Here is a 13,251-nt window from a genome sequence, read left to right on the forward strand (position 1 = left end):
ATAGCTTTAAAATACATCTGAGAAAGTGTTTTTGTTTTTAGAAATACTGTCAAAATTCTGTAAACCATGCTAGCCCATAATGAAAATATGTTAAAAAAATTATTTCCGTCTAGTTTGTATTACTTTATGTAGTAGCAGATTTTTCTTCCTAATTTGTTTTGCATTTGTTTTTGCATTTTAAATTTGCTCTGCTGAGAGAAAGAAATGAGGTATAAAAATTGGAAAGGAAGAGATGTTATATTTACATAGACTGCAAAGAGAATCAACTGAAAACTATTTTTAATTAAACTTTTTATTTTGAAACAATTATAGATTCACTGGCAGTTGTAGCAAATAATACAGATAGATCCCTTATGTACTTTGCCCAGCTTCCCCCAATAGTAGCTTGCAAAAGGATAGCACAACCTGGGGCGCCTGGGTGGCTCAGTTGGTTAAGCATCTGACTCTTGATTTCAGCTCAGGTCATGAGATCAAGCCCCTCAGTGGGCTCCACACTGGGCGTGGAACCTGCTTAAGATTCTCTCTCTCCCTCTGCCCCTCTAAACAAACAAACAAACAAACAAACTATAGCACAATCTAACAGCCAGGATATTGACAATAGACTGTCAAGATGGAAACTATTTCCCTCACAGTCAGGATCCCTCTTGTTGACATTTTTTTTTTCAAAGATTTTATTTATTTATTATTGTTTGAGAGAGAGAGTGAGCAGAAGGGAGAGGGAGAGAGAATCTGAAGCAGACTCCACACTGAGAACAGAGCCCGACACGGGGCTGGATCCTACAACCACAAGACTGTGATCGGAGCCATAACTAAGAGTCAGATGCTTAACCTACTGAGCCACCCAGGCACCACTCCTCTTGTTGACATTTTAAAGCCACACCCATTTCCTCCCACCACAACCCAACTTCCTTCATCTGTGGCAAGCACTAATCTGTTCTCCATTTCTATAATTTCGTCATTTCCAGAATGTTATGTAAATGGAATCGCAGTATATTAACTTTAGGGGATTGGCTTCTTTCATTCAGCATAAATCTCTGGAGATGTATCTAAGTTACCACATGTATCAAAGTTACCACATGTATCAATAATTCTTCCCTTTTTATTGCTGCTGTAGTATTCCACTTAACTATACCACAGTGTAACCATTCACTCATTGAAGGATACTTGGATTGTTTCCATTTGGGGGCTACTATGAATAAAACTGCTATATACATTCCTGTACAGGTTTTTGTGTGGATATAAGTCCTTGTTTCTCTGGGATAAATGTGCAGAAGGGTACTTTCTAGGTCATATTATAGTTACATGTTTAATTTCTTAAGAAACTGCCACATTGTGTTGTAACCTGGCTGTACCATTTTACATTTCCACCAGCAATGTATGAGTGATTTAGTTTTTCTACATCTACCAGTGTTTGATGTTGTCACTATTTTTTATTTTAACCATTCTGATAGGTGTGCAGTGATAGCTCATTGTTGTCTTGTTTCTTTCCTTTTCATTGCATTTTTAATTTGCATTCCGCTAATGGCTAGTGATGTTGAACTTTTCAAGTGCTTATTTGCCATCTGAATATCTACTTCAGTGAAATGTCTTTTGGCTGTGTTCCAATTGGATTGTTTGCATCTTTGCTGCTGAGTTTTGGAAATTCTTTATATATTCCAGAACTAGTTCTTTGTCATATGTGTGATTTCTCCCACTCTTCGTCCTTTTTGCAGAGCAAAGTTTTTAATTTTGATGAAATCCAGTTTATCAGTTTTTTTCTTTTATGGATGGTGCTTTTGGCATCAAACTTAAGAACTGTTTGCCTACCCCTATATCTCAAAGATTTTCTCTTATTATAATTCTACAAGTTTTGTAAGTTTATATTTTACATTTAAGTCTGTCATCCATTTTGAGTCCATTTTTGTATAAGGACTTAGGTTGAGATTGATTGATTGATTGATTGCCCATGGATGTCCAGTTGCTCCAGCACCATTTGTTGAAAAGACTCTTTTCCTCCATTCCTCCATTGCCTTTGCATCTTTGACAAAAATCAGTAGAACCTATTTATGTGGGTCTACTTCTGGATTCTCTATTCTGTTACATTGATCTATGTGGCTGTTCCTTTACCAGTACCACACATTTTTTATTACTGGAGCTAAATAATGAGTCTTTCAGTGGGGTAGAGTGCTCCCTCCCATGTTTTTCTTCTTTTTCAAGATCTTGTTAGCTATTCTAGTTCCTTTATGTTTCCGTATAAATTTTAGAATAATCTGTCTGTATCTACTAAAATCCTGCTGGGATTTTGATAGATATTGCATTAAGCCAGTGTATCAGTTTGGGGAGAATTCACAACTTTACTGTGTTGAGTCTTCCAATCCATGAACATGATGTGTCTCTCTGTCCATTTAGATCTTTGATTTCTTTCATAGGCATTGCATAGTTTTCTGCATATAAATCCTGTACATTTTGTTCATTTTATACCTAAGTATTTCATTTTTTGTGGGATTGTAAATGGTATTGTATTTTTTATTTTTCCATGTGTTCATTGCTTGTATATAGAAACACAGTTGGTTTTCAAATGCTTACCTTATATCCTGAAATCTTGATGATTCCATTTATTAGTTCCAAATGGGTTTTTTGTTTTTTATTTTATAGATTCCTTGAGATTTTCCACATAGACCACCATGTTATCTGCAAATAGAAACAGTGTTGTTTCTTCTTTTCTGTCCTGTATGGTCTTGATTTCCTTTTCTTGCTTCATTCCACCAGCTAGAACTTCAAGCACTATCTTGAGTAAGATCGGTGAAAGTGCACATCCTTGCCTTGTCTCCAATTTTAGGGGGAAAGCATTCAGTCTTTCACCATTAAGTATAATGTTAGCTGTGGATGTTTTGTAGATTTTTAAAAATCAAGTTGAGGAAGTTTCTCTCAAATTTTTTTCTGAGAGTTTTTTTTTTTTTTAATCGTGAATGGGTGTTGAATTTTGTCAAGCTTTTTCTGCCTTGATTGATAGGATCATGTGATTTTTCTTCCTTAGCTTGTTAATATGGTGGATTTCTTTGATGATTTTAAAATAGTAAGCCAGCCTTGCCTCCCTGGAATGAACCTACTTGGTCATAGTGTACAATTCTTTTTATATTATATATTGCTGAATTCTATTTGCTAATTTTTAAAAGGTTTTTTATCTACAGTCACGAGAGGTATTATTGATCTTAGTTTTCTTTTTCTTTTTTTTTTTTTTCTGTCTTTTCTGATTTTGGTATCAGAGTCACATAGCTTCATAAAATGAATTGGGAAGTGTTCTCTTCTATAGTATGGAAGAGATTTTCTAAAATTGGTGTTGATTCTTCTTTAAAAGTTTGTTAGAATTCTTCAGTGAAACAGTCTAGGCCTGGAAATGTCTCTTTTGGGAGTTTTAAATTATGAATTAAATTTCTTTAATAATTATAAAGCCATTTGAATTATCTGTTACATATTAGGAGTTGTGGTTGTTTGCATTTTTGAGGAATTGGTCCATTTTGAGTAAGTTTTTAAATGTATGTTTGTAGAGTTGTTTGTAGTGTTTTCTTATTATCTTTTTGATGTCTGGAAGGTCTTTAATGACATCCCCTTTTTCATTCCTGATACTAGCAATTTTTTCTTTTTCAGTTTTGCTAGAGGTTTGTTGATTGTATTGATCTTTACAAAGAACTAGCTCATGTTAGGGGAGGAAAAAAAGAAAAAAGAACCAGCTCATTTCATTGATTTCCTATATTGGTTTTGCTTTCTAGTTCATTGATTTCTGCTATTTCTTGTTTCCTTTCTTCTGCTTGCTTTGAGTTTATTTGGTCCTCTCTACTTTCTTGAAGTGGGACCTCATATTATTGATTTGAGATTTTTCTTCTTTTCTAAAGTATGTATTTAGTGCACAGATAAATTCAGGATAAAAATAATGACATGGACAATTTTAAGCTCCTCTTATAGATAAAGAGATAATTTTCCTAGTAACTAAAGAGTTCCTTCAAACTGATAAGAATAAACCAACTACCCAGTAGAGAAATGAGCAAAGAATAGGAACAATTAAAGAAAAAGAAAATACTCAAATTCATTCATAATAAGTGAACCACAAAGACCAAAAAAACAAAACAAAAACAAAAACAAACAAACAAAAACCCCCTAATAATACAGCATATTGGAGAAGTGGGAATCAGAAACTAAATATTGTTTGTGGGAGTATAAACTGCCACAGCCTTCATGGAGAGCAATTTGGCCACATTCCCTTTGATCCAGTAATTCTGTATCCAAGAATTTATCTTAAAAATAATCTTTCTTGTAAGTGTGAGAAATCACATATATCCAAGGATATGTATTGGAGCAATTTTCCACATCTGATGATTACAAACATCTTAAATGTCTAAGAGTAGAGGATTGAGCACATAAATATGATATGTTCATACAATGAAATGCTATGAAGTTCCTAAAAGCAGTTTTACCTGAGCTAATATAGAAAGATATCTAATATGTTTGTTAACCAAGAAAAGTAAGGTAGGTAAAAAATATGTATCGTATGTTGTAATTTAAAAAAAAATGTATATCTCTGTATAAATAGCCAGCCTCTGTAAGGATACACAAGAGACTGGTAAGAGTGGCAGGCCAGGGAGAGGGGCTAAGTGGAACTGGGAAGCTGGGGGATGGGGTTGGGAGGGGAATTTACTTATATATATACTCATATAAACTTTTTAATGTATTTTATATACTCTTTGGCATCTTTTGAATTTCATATCATGTGAAGGGATTACCTATTCAAAAAAAGTAAAATAATTTTTTAAATGCTTAGCTTAAGTAAGAACCTCCAGAAAGAAATAAAGACAGAGACACAATAAGTCTTTGTTCCCTGTGCATAGATGAAATATCCAAGGGGAGGAGGGGCATGAGCCAGGACTCAGGAGGATTTTGATTTTGTATGTCTTCAGAAATATGCACTTATAGAATCATAGAATTCTAAGGCAAGAAAGTGTTAGAGATTCCCCAGACCCACTTTTATGCTGTGGCCAAGGGCAGGACAATCTGAGAATAAACATTTGCTAAGAAGAAATCTGTAAACACTTCCCACGCAGACGCTGAGATAAGAAGACCAAGAGATAGCAGTTTGGGAGCCAGTGAGCAGCCCCAGACATTCCTTCTGGTCACCAGTTGGACAAGCTTTGCCTGCCCCTTATTGCTGGGGAGCATGTTCCACTGCCCACTGTGCCCCCTGTAACCCAGGCCTCGTTCAGAGGAACCCAGCAGGTGTCTGGCCTTCTAGAAGCTGGAGGCAATACATAGGATGCCCAGCAACCTGGGAGTGGTCCTCACCCATCTGTGACTGAGAGCCACTCTTCTTGCAGCCTGTGGGATATTGGGTGTCTTTCTTGATCATGGTTCCTCCCCAGAGCATCAGGTGTCCTTCCTGGAATCTTCTTACCCCAGGGTCAGGTAGAGAGTCTTTACCATGGATTCTAAGTCTCCCTTCTCACTTAACCCTGAAGTCCTGTGAGTGATGATGATAAAAACATTGGGGGTAGTTATAACCTCCTCATCTTTAAGGTTTTCTGTCTGTCTGTCTTTATATCTATCCATCTCTCTTCAAATCACAGCTCTCATTTGATACTCACAGCAACCTCATAGGGCAGATCTGACCCCCAGTTTTCAAATGACAGTAAAATATTTGTGCAAGGATTTGTTTTTCAAGTGCTTTCTCGCACATTATCTCATTGTAGCCCCCTGATGTCCTCATATAGGCAAGGAAAATTTTATTAACCCAGATATGCAAATAGAGATATTAAATAAGCAGCTGTGGAACAGTGAGCCTTTGGGATAAGAACATGTGGGTTTGAATACTGACTCAATGGGTTTATTCCACCTGTTTCCTCTAGTGTGAAATGGGGATGATGATATCTGCATCCTTCATCATCAGACTGGATTGCTGTTACGATTAAATAACTATGATTTGAAAGAATTAGCATTCTAATGATTTCTTGTTTCTCAGTCTGTTCTATCACTTAAAATGTATTTGTATTTTGAAAATGTTTTGCAAAGGAGAGAATTACGTGACGAACCAGACATGCCCATCATTGTCTGCAACAATCATCAGTACAAGGCCAATCCTGTCTCACTATACCCCTACCCACCTTTTCTTCTTTTGCTTTATTGACCCATTTTCAAAATAATGAAGTATTTCCCTAACAGCCTCAAAATGGGTTATTTGGAGTTGTAAAAGATATTCTTACGGATTCGTAACATATTTGTTATGTTTCAATCTGTTGCAGTTATGATCCTTGTTGATGTCCAGTTTGACCAAGGAAACCTTATTCTGGTTGGCTTTTGAGTCCTTTTGGCATGACTCTTGTAGTCTTTGACACGGCATTTGCTCTTTTGGTTTGATGAGATGTTCTAGGCTTATCTTGTACAATTGCTGCTTCAGACATTTCCCTGAGGAAGCCTGATTACTTTGGGGTGGGGGGGGATAGTATTTAGAGTTCATAAACTGATTGCCAGGGGTGCTCAATCCTCCTGGGATGATCCTTGTTTCTAGGTCTTACAGTGAACAGAGCTAGGGAGTATGCTTGTGTGTGCACATGTGTTCATGCATGCATGCATGCACGTGTGGAAGATAAAACATAGGAAGTTCATTCTGTTACTGCTGTAAACAATCAGGGCTATAGACTTTTTACCTGATCTCATCAATCTTACATCTGTATCACCATTCAAGAAGAAACTCTTTTTTCTCAGCAACATTAGTAGTATTATTCCTTTGACTTATCCCACAATACACTACAAAATTCTCAGAATAACAATAAGAAGAATATAACAGTACCATCAATAATATGATTATTGAAAACAGTTTAGGGTTGGAGGGGCACAGGGAGTGGGGCAGTTCCTTTTATGCTTAGGTATATTCAGTCAAATTACTGTGTTTTAATTTCTCTATGTGTAGTGCAAACCAACTGGACACATGAACTCATTTGTTGCATTTTATTTTAATTTTAGGCATTTCTTTTAAAAATACTAATTGTGCTTTTATAATTATGTCAGATATTTACATGTTCCAAAGCAAATTCACACAACAAGGTCTATTTAAAACCCAGCTTTTGGGGCACCTGGGTGGCTCAGTCTTTTAGTGTCTGCCTTCGGCTCAGGTCATAATCCCAGGGTCCTGGGTTCAAGTCCCAGCATTGGGTTCCCTGCTCAGCAGGGAGTCTGCTTCTCCCTCTCCCACTCCCCCTGCTTGTGTTCCCTCTCTCACTGTCTCTCTATCTGTCAAATAAATAAATAAAATCTTTAAAAATAAATAAAACCCAGCTTTTATCCCTGTCCCGTCCACCTCATTCCTCCCCCTCTGTAGGTCTTTAAAATTTACAATTTTTTTTAAGATTTATTTATTTATTTGAGAGAGAGAGTGCTTGCACGAGGTGAATGGACAGAGGGAGAGGGAAAGAGAGTCTCAAGAGACTCCTCGTTGAGTGAGGAGCCCAACGTGGGGCTTGATCTCATGACCCTGAGATCACGACCTGAGCCAAAACCAAGAGTCTGATGCTTAACTAACTGCGCCACCCAGGCGCCCCTTAAATTTTATTTTATGCTTTATCTTTTTATCGTCTTTTTAGAAAAAAAATAAGCAGATACACATTTATCTTCGCATTTCTCTCCCTTTCTTAAATAAATGATAGCATATTAAACACACTTTTCCCTATCATGTTTTTTCCACTTAATAGTAGAGATCACAACATAGGCACATAGGATATATTTCAGATACCTAGAACTGGGATTGCCAATCAAAGAGTGAGTGCATGCGTATTTTGATAGACATTGCCACATTCCCCTTTACAAAGGTGGATTTTACCATTTCCTGCAGACACATTTTAACGTTAAAGCAAATGATTAAGTGAGATATGTTATCTGCACCGAGAAAGGTTAAATGGTTGCCCAGAAGGACTAGCACTGGGCTTGAACCTGTAAGTTCTAACTAGTAGTAACTTCTCCCCATTTTACAGATGAAGAAACTGTGAGACATATTCAGGGAAGTGATCCACCCTAAATAACATAACAAATTAGAACTTCAAATCCATATCCCCTGACCCTAAAATTAGATCTCCTTTCAATGTTATAGATTTATTTATGGTGAACTCAGTTTGATTATCTGTAGGTGGGGAAGAAAAACCTAATAATAGTTCTCCTAAGTTAAGACAATTAATGAGATAATTATGGGTAAATTCCCCCATGGGTATAGGAGAAATTCTCCAAGATACGGCTTAACTTCTTTAGGTGAACAGGGAATCAAGCAATTAGATTATGATGTCAGGGCACTAATAATGATCTTATGGATGAGAGAGACCACCAAAGTCTGACATGTTTAGGCACCTTGCAGAATTGCTCTTGTTTCTTGCACAGTGCCGTGAATTTCTTTAAACAAAGATGTCATTATGCTAAGCAAAACTTTCCAAATGGGTGTGGACAACGATGTAATTTCCCAGTGAATGAACAGACTGCAAACCACAAACCTTTTCTCTTTCTTTCCTAGAGTGACCCTGGGGCTCTTTGTGCTTTTGCTTTGTGACAGGTTGATTGACTTATGTGCAATTTGGGACCCTGGAGTTTTCCTTCCCGCTGCAGGCTGGAAGAGAGCCTCCGGTACTGCAAGAAGGAGGCTGAATGAGGCAGAGACGGTGAGTGGGGTGAGTGGGGCTTGGCCTGGTGCACGTGGCTCAGAGGTGGGGGTGGGGGGAGATTCTTGCCTCTCCCCTTCTCTTTGATGAGCCAAGGTTCTTTGGCTTCCCGAGTCCCATGAAAGGACATCTCCTTCCTTCTCCCTGGAGCTGGCCACAGTGCCAGACCTCCAGGCTCTCCTTTGCAAGGAGGCTTGCACTGGGGAAGCTTTCGCTCCTTTTCTCCAGCAGATGCAGTCAGTGGCATTAGTCTTGTCATTGTCCCAACTGTCCACCTGAATTGAAAAATTGGGAAACAGCTTTGTGACCCGTACTCCCCGCCCCGCCCCACGTAGCTTGGCCTCCACAACCTGGGAGCCTCCTGAGTGACAGCCTCAGCATATGGGGGGCAGTCCGGAGAACCCCTCCTCTGGGCGGGGCATTGGACCCCAGCAGATGGACAGCTGTCCATGGCTCAGCCAGCAACCCGAGGCCCACATCACTAAAGCAGACCCCTGTATGCACGGTCTGCATTGTTCCATTCTCAGCTAGAATTTCCTGCAGCCTGCGGCTCCTGTTTTAGTCCCAGGCTGGGGTGGCAGGGGAGGAAACTCGGGAAGTGAAGGCTGCAGTTTTAACGGAGGAGGAGTCACTGGTGACAGATTACAAGCTAGCAGCCTGGACGCCTGCACAGAGAAAGGTTTCCTTATTCCTGACTCTGGGCACCCTCTGCTTCATGGCATTTTGTCTTTCTCTCTCCAGCCCCCTTTCCAGATGTCTTCTGTTCTCCCAGGAGTTGGAGATGGGGCTGGGCCGGGGGTGGGGGTGGGGGGGTGGGGGGGGCGTTGCTGGGGGCGGGATGCAGGGAGGGCGTTGAAGGGTGGGAGCAGAGCATGCTGATGACATGGATTTTGACATGGATTTCGGATCTGGACAAAATCCAGCTCTACTTGCTTGGTGACTTTAGGGGTGTTTCTGACTGCGCTAGGCCTGAGTTTCCAGGTTTATACAATGAGAATAATAATGGACGTCTTGTAAAGATTAAAGATGAAACGTAAAAAGAGCCCTGCATAGTGCCTGACACGTAGCAGGTGTTCAGTAAAGGAAAGTTATTATTATCTAGCCTACCAACAGAACTCAGATATACTTGTCTTATCAAGATAGTTTCTGTGTGGGCAAGCTCTTAAAACACCGTCAGGTTTCAGGGACTGCTTGGGAAATCCATCTGACCACAGGGCTTTTCACTGAATCATTGTTACTAAATATTGAACTTGAACATACAGCATGACCTTGGGGGTGGGAGGCACCATTCTTTTGTCTTACTGTTTTTGGAGGACCCTGATCGTAAAAGTGGTATACCAGGCTAATTTCATGGGCATGTAAAGATATGGAAAACAGCATGGGAACAGACCCCCGGGTCTGGGACAGAATCAGGAGGTAGTCAGCGTTGCGTTACAATGCCCCCTCTCTTGGTGCTTTTTCAGGTACCCTCCCTCCTGTCTGTCCCTGTACCTGCTGGAGCCCCTCACTGCCCTCCCTGGACACCAGCGCTGTAGGTTGCCTCCCCAGACCCCCGCCTGAGGACACCCCCCCTTCTTAGGTGATAGCAGCATCACAGGCCGACGACACATCTGGCTGGCAGATCCCACGAGCAGTCACTCCCATGAGCAAACTTGTGCTGCTTTGCACCTCTGAACACTGCCAACCTAACCAGCAATCCCTAATATGGGTTCAGAGCTTTATTTTTATAGTGCATCCATTTAATTATGTCATTTGACTTTCATGACCATTCTGTGGTACGAGCAAGGCTAGGGTCTTCATTCCATTTGACTAAGGAATATACTGAGACTCAAGAAATCCACAAAATTCATTAGCAGCGGAGCCCGTCCTAGAAGTGAGATGCCCTGAATTACAGGCTGTTTTTCTTGCCGTGACACCACACGGCCTCCCCCAATCTCAGGCACCGGCACATCATGAGAGGTCAATAGGTCAGAGGACTTTCAGACACACAGAGAAGCCTTCAAAAAGAAAAAAAAAGAGTGCGGAGAGTACATATGAGCAGGCCCATATGGCTATTGAGGGAACAATGAGTTCTGAGAGAAGGGGAGCTGATCCAGGTTTCTTTAGGGTGTGATAATCATCATCCTTATAATAATCCACATTCTGAGTGCTCCCCATATGCACCAGGCGCTGTGCTCTGTTCTTGAAGTCGCTCTCCCATGTAATCCTCACAACACACCTATGAGATAGGGCCCGTTATTGCTCACATGCTGCCGGTGACAGAAATACAGAAAGATGAAGGCCTGTGCCCAAAGCTGCATATCTAAGAAAGTGCCAGGCCTTGAATCTGAAGCCCAGCAGTCCAGCCCTGAACAGTTGGGTTTGGGGTGGCCGCTCCCAAGTCTTTCTGGAAACTCTGGGTAGCCTTCTCTCGGCCCGCCTCCAGCCAGGTTCTAGGTGGGAATTTGATTTCAGAAGCCTCAAGGGGCCAGTCCTCTGTTTGTCCTCCTTCCCTCTGGCTCTTCCCCTTTTGTTGTGAGGCCACTGCCATCTGGAGCTGCCCCAGGCATCTGCTCTCAGCACACTCCTCCCTCCCCCGTGAGGCACCTTCCCCCGCTCAGCCTAATCTCTCCCCTCCTCCTCTCCCCCACCCCAGGGCTGCGGCTCCGGGTCCTCACGAGGCACTTGGAGCAGACACCTGCCCTCTGATGCAAGGCAGAGAAACCTCCCAGTTCCCCAGGCCTTCCGCTTCCCAGATGGATCCATTCGGTTAATTGCACTCACACTCCTAAGCCCTTCTGCCTGTTGTGGAGAAGCTGGGTCTCCTCTGTCCAGAAACATTCTAACAGGCCACCTCGGACAGCGCGAGCTCAGGACGCACAGCTGTGGGTTGCTGGAGAGGGGCCGGGAGCTTCATTAGGAGCTGTTTTGCATCTCCACCCCCTGCCCCAAGACTGATTCCCGGGCCCTGAGGCAGCACCCATGCTTAGCCACCTTCTCCTGGGGTGCTGAGATCTGCAGGCTATAGGTGTGGGGACGTGGTAGCTGCAGCAGCGAAGTCAGTGATGGAGACACCCCTAACAGCTGTCTACCTCGTTTCTCCCGAAGTGATGCAATCTCTTCTCCACCCCTCGGCCTTTGCTGCCACCCCGAGAAACCCACCTTTTTAGCAGAAGCGGGGCTGGTGAGTGTGAGACAGCAAGTCACCCCTGAGTTTCTATTTCTAACAAGAGAACCGCATCTCTAGCCAAGAGAGAGGCAGTTCTACTTGCGGATGGATGCGCTTCTCAGGGCATAGGACGCAGAGCTTTCCTCTGCACCGCTGGAGCCGGTCTCTGGTGTAAGCACTGTGGCTGCCAGCGCTTTGCACCAGACTCCCAGACACATGGCGCATCTTCTAATGCAGGCAGCCACCTTCCCTGTCTGTGCCACCTCCCCTCCTCCAGGCTCCTGTATTTTCACACCCCCAGCCTGCAGAAGCCTGCGGGATGGCAGTTGGATCCAGACTGATGTCTGTCTAGGGTATAAATGGAGGGGGCCGGAGGGGGGTGGCAGAAGCCACTCCCTCCTGCTGTCTTAGTCCTTTCCTCCCAGTGCCCCTTTATCAGTCCGACGGGAATTTTTAAAAATGCAACTGGGGATGTGCTATCCTTGGAATATCAGCAGCTACACAAGTAAGGAGAGCAGGATGGAAGTTACCTCCGAAGAACTGACGCGGCTCTCCCTCTCTGGGGCTGACTCCGGCCAGGCGCAGTTGACATCACAGGTCATGGGGCGTCGGTGGAAGGAGCTGACATGAATAAAGGGTAGGGGTCCCCGGCGAGTTGAAGTGCTTGGGTTAAGGAGACCCTGGCAGAAGCAGGAAAGAGGAGAGCCCAGAGCTGCTTTGGCTGGTCTGGGATCTTACAGGAGCCTCCCTTTCTCTCTGGTCTGAAGTAGACAATGCCTATGCAGATAACCATATGTTGGTTTTAAGAGTGAATAGTAACTCCTTGGCCACAGAGCCAACGTTTTGTTATTTGCACAGGCATCGTGCATTTTGTAGATCTACAAAGTAGACTTGTAGATTCGAAAGCCCAGCTCATCCAAAACCATGTAACAGTGCAATACACCAGCTGTAACTTGGGGAATAGGAGAAAGGACCAGTGGGGTTTTTTTTAATTTTTTATTGTTATTTTAATCACCATACATTACATCATTAGTTTTTGATGTAGTGTTCCATGATTCATTGTTTGTGCATAACACCCAGTGCTCCATGCAGTGCATGCCCTCTTTAATACCCATCACCAGGCTAACCCATCCTCCCACCCCCCTCCCCTCTAAAACCCTCAGTTTGTTTTTCAGAGTCCATCGTCTCTCATGGTTCATCTTCCCCTCTGATTTCCCCCCTTCATTCTTACCCTCCTGCTATCTTCTTTTTTTTTTTTTTCTTAACATATATTGCATTATTTGTTTCAGAGGTACAGATCTGTGATTCAACAGTCTTGCACAATTCACAGCGCTCACCATAGCACATACCCTCCTCAATGTCTATCACCCAGCCACCCCATCCCTCCCCCCCCCACTCCAGCAATCCTCAGTTTGTTTCCTGAGATTAAGAATTCCTCAT

General features: G+C 42.3%; 1 protein-coding gene across 19 annotated transcripts in view; it reads left to right on the top strand.

The window, feature by feature from the left end:
• NFASC (neurofascin) overlaps positions 1-13,251 on the top strand; it is a 180,644-nt gene that overhangs the window by 75,215 nt on the left and 92,178 nt on the right. For 17 of the 19 annotated variants that reach the window (XM_081825069.1, XM_081825076.1, XM_081825075.1 and 14 more), the window contains exon 2: positions 8,558-8,672. In XM_081825069.1, the coding sequence (XP_081681195.1) occupies positions 8,558-8,672 (115 nt within the window). The remainder of the gene's footprint in view (positions 1-8,557; positions 8,673-13,251) is intronic. The other 2 variants (XM_081825070.1, XM_081825077.1) reach the window with 1 other exon arrangement.

The sequence above is a fragment of the Leptonychotes weddellii genome, chromosome 6, assembly GCF_054177405.1.
Source record: "Leptonychotes weddellii isolate Sample4059 chromosome 6, ASM5417740v2, whole genome shotgun sequence".
Taxonomy (NCBI): Eukaryota; Metazoa; Chordata; class Mammalia; order Carnivora; family Phocidae; genus Leptonychotes; species Leptonychotes weddellii.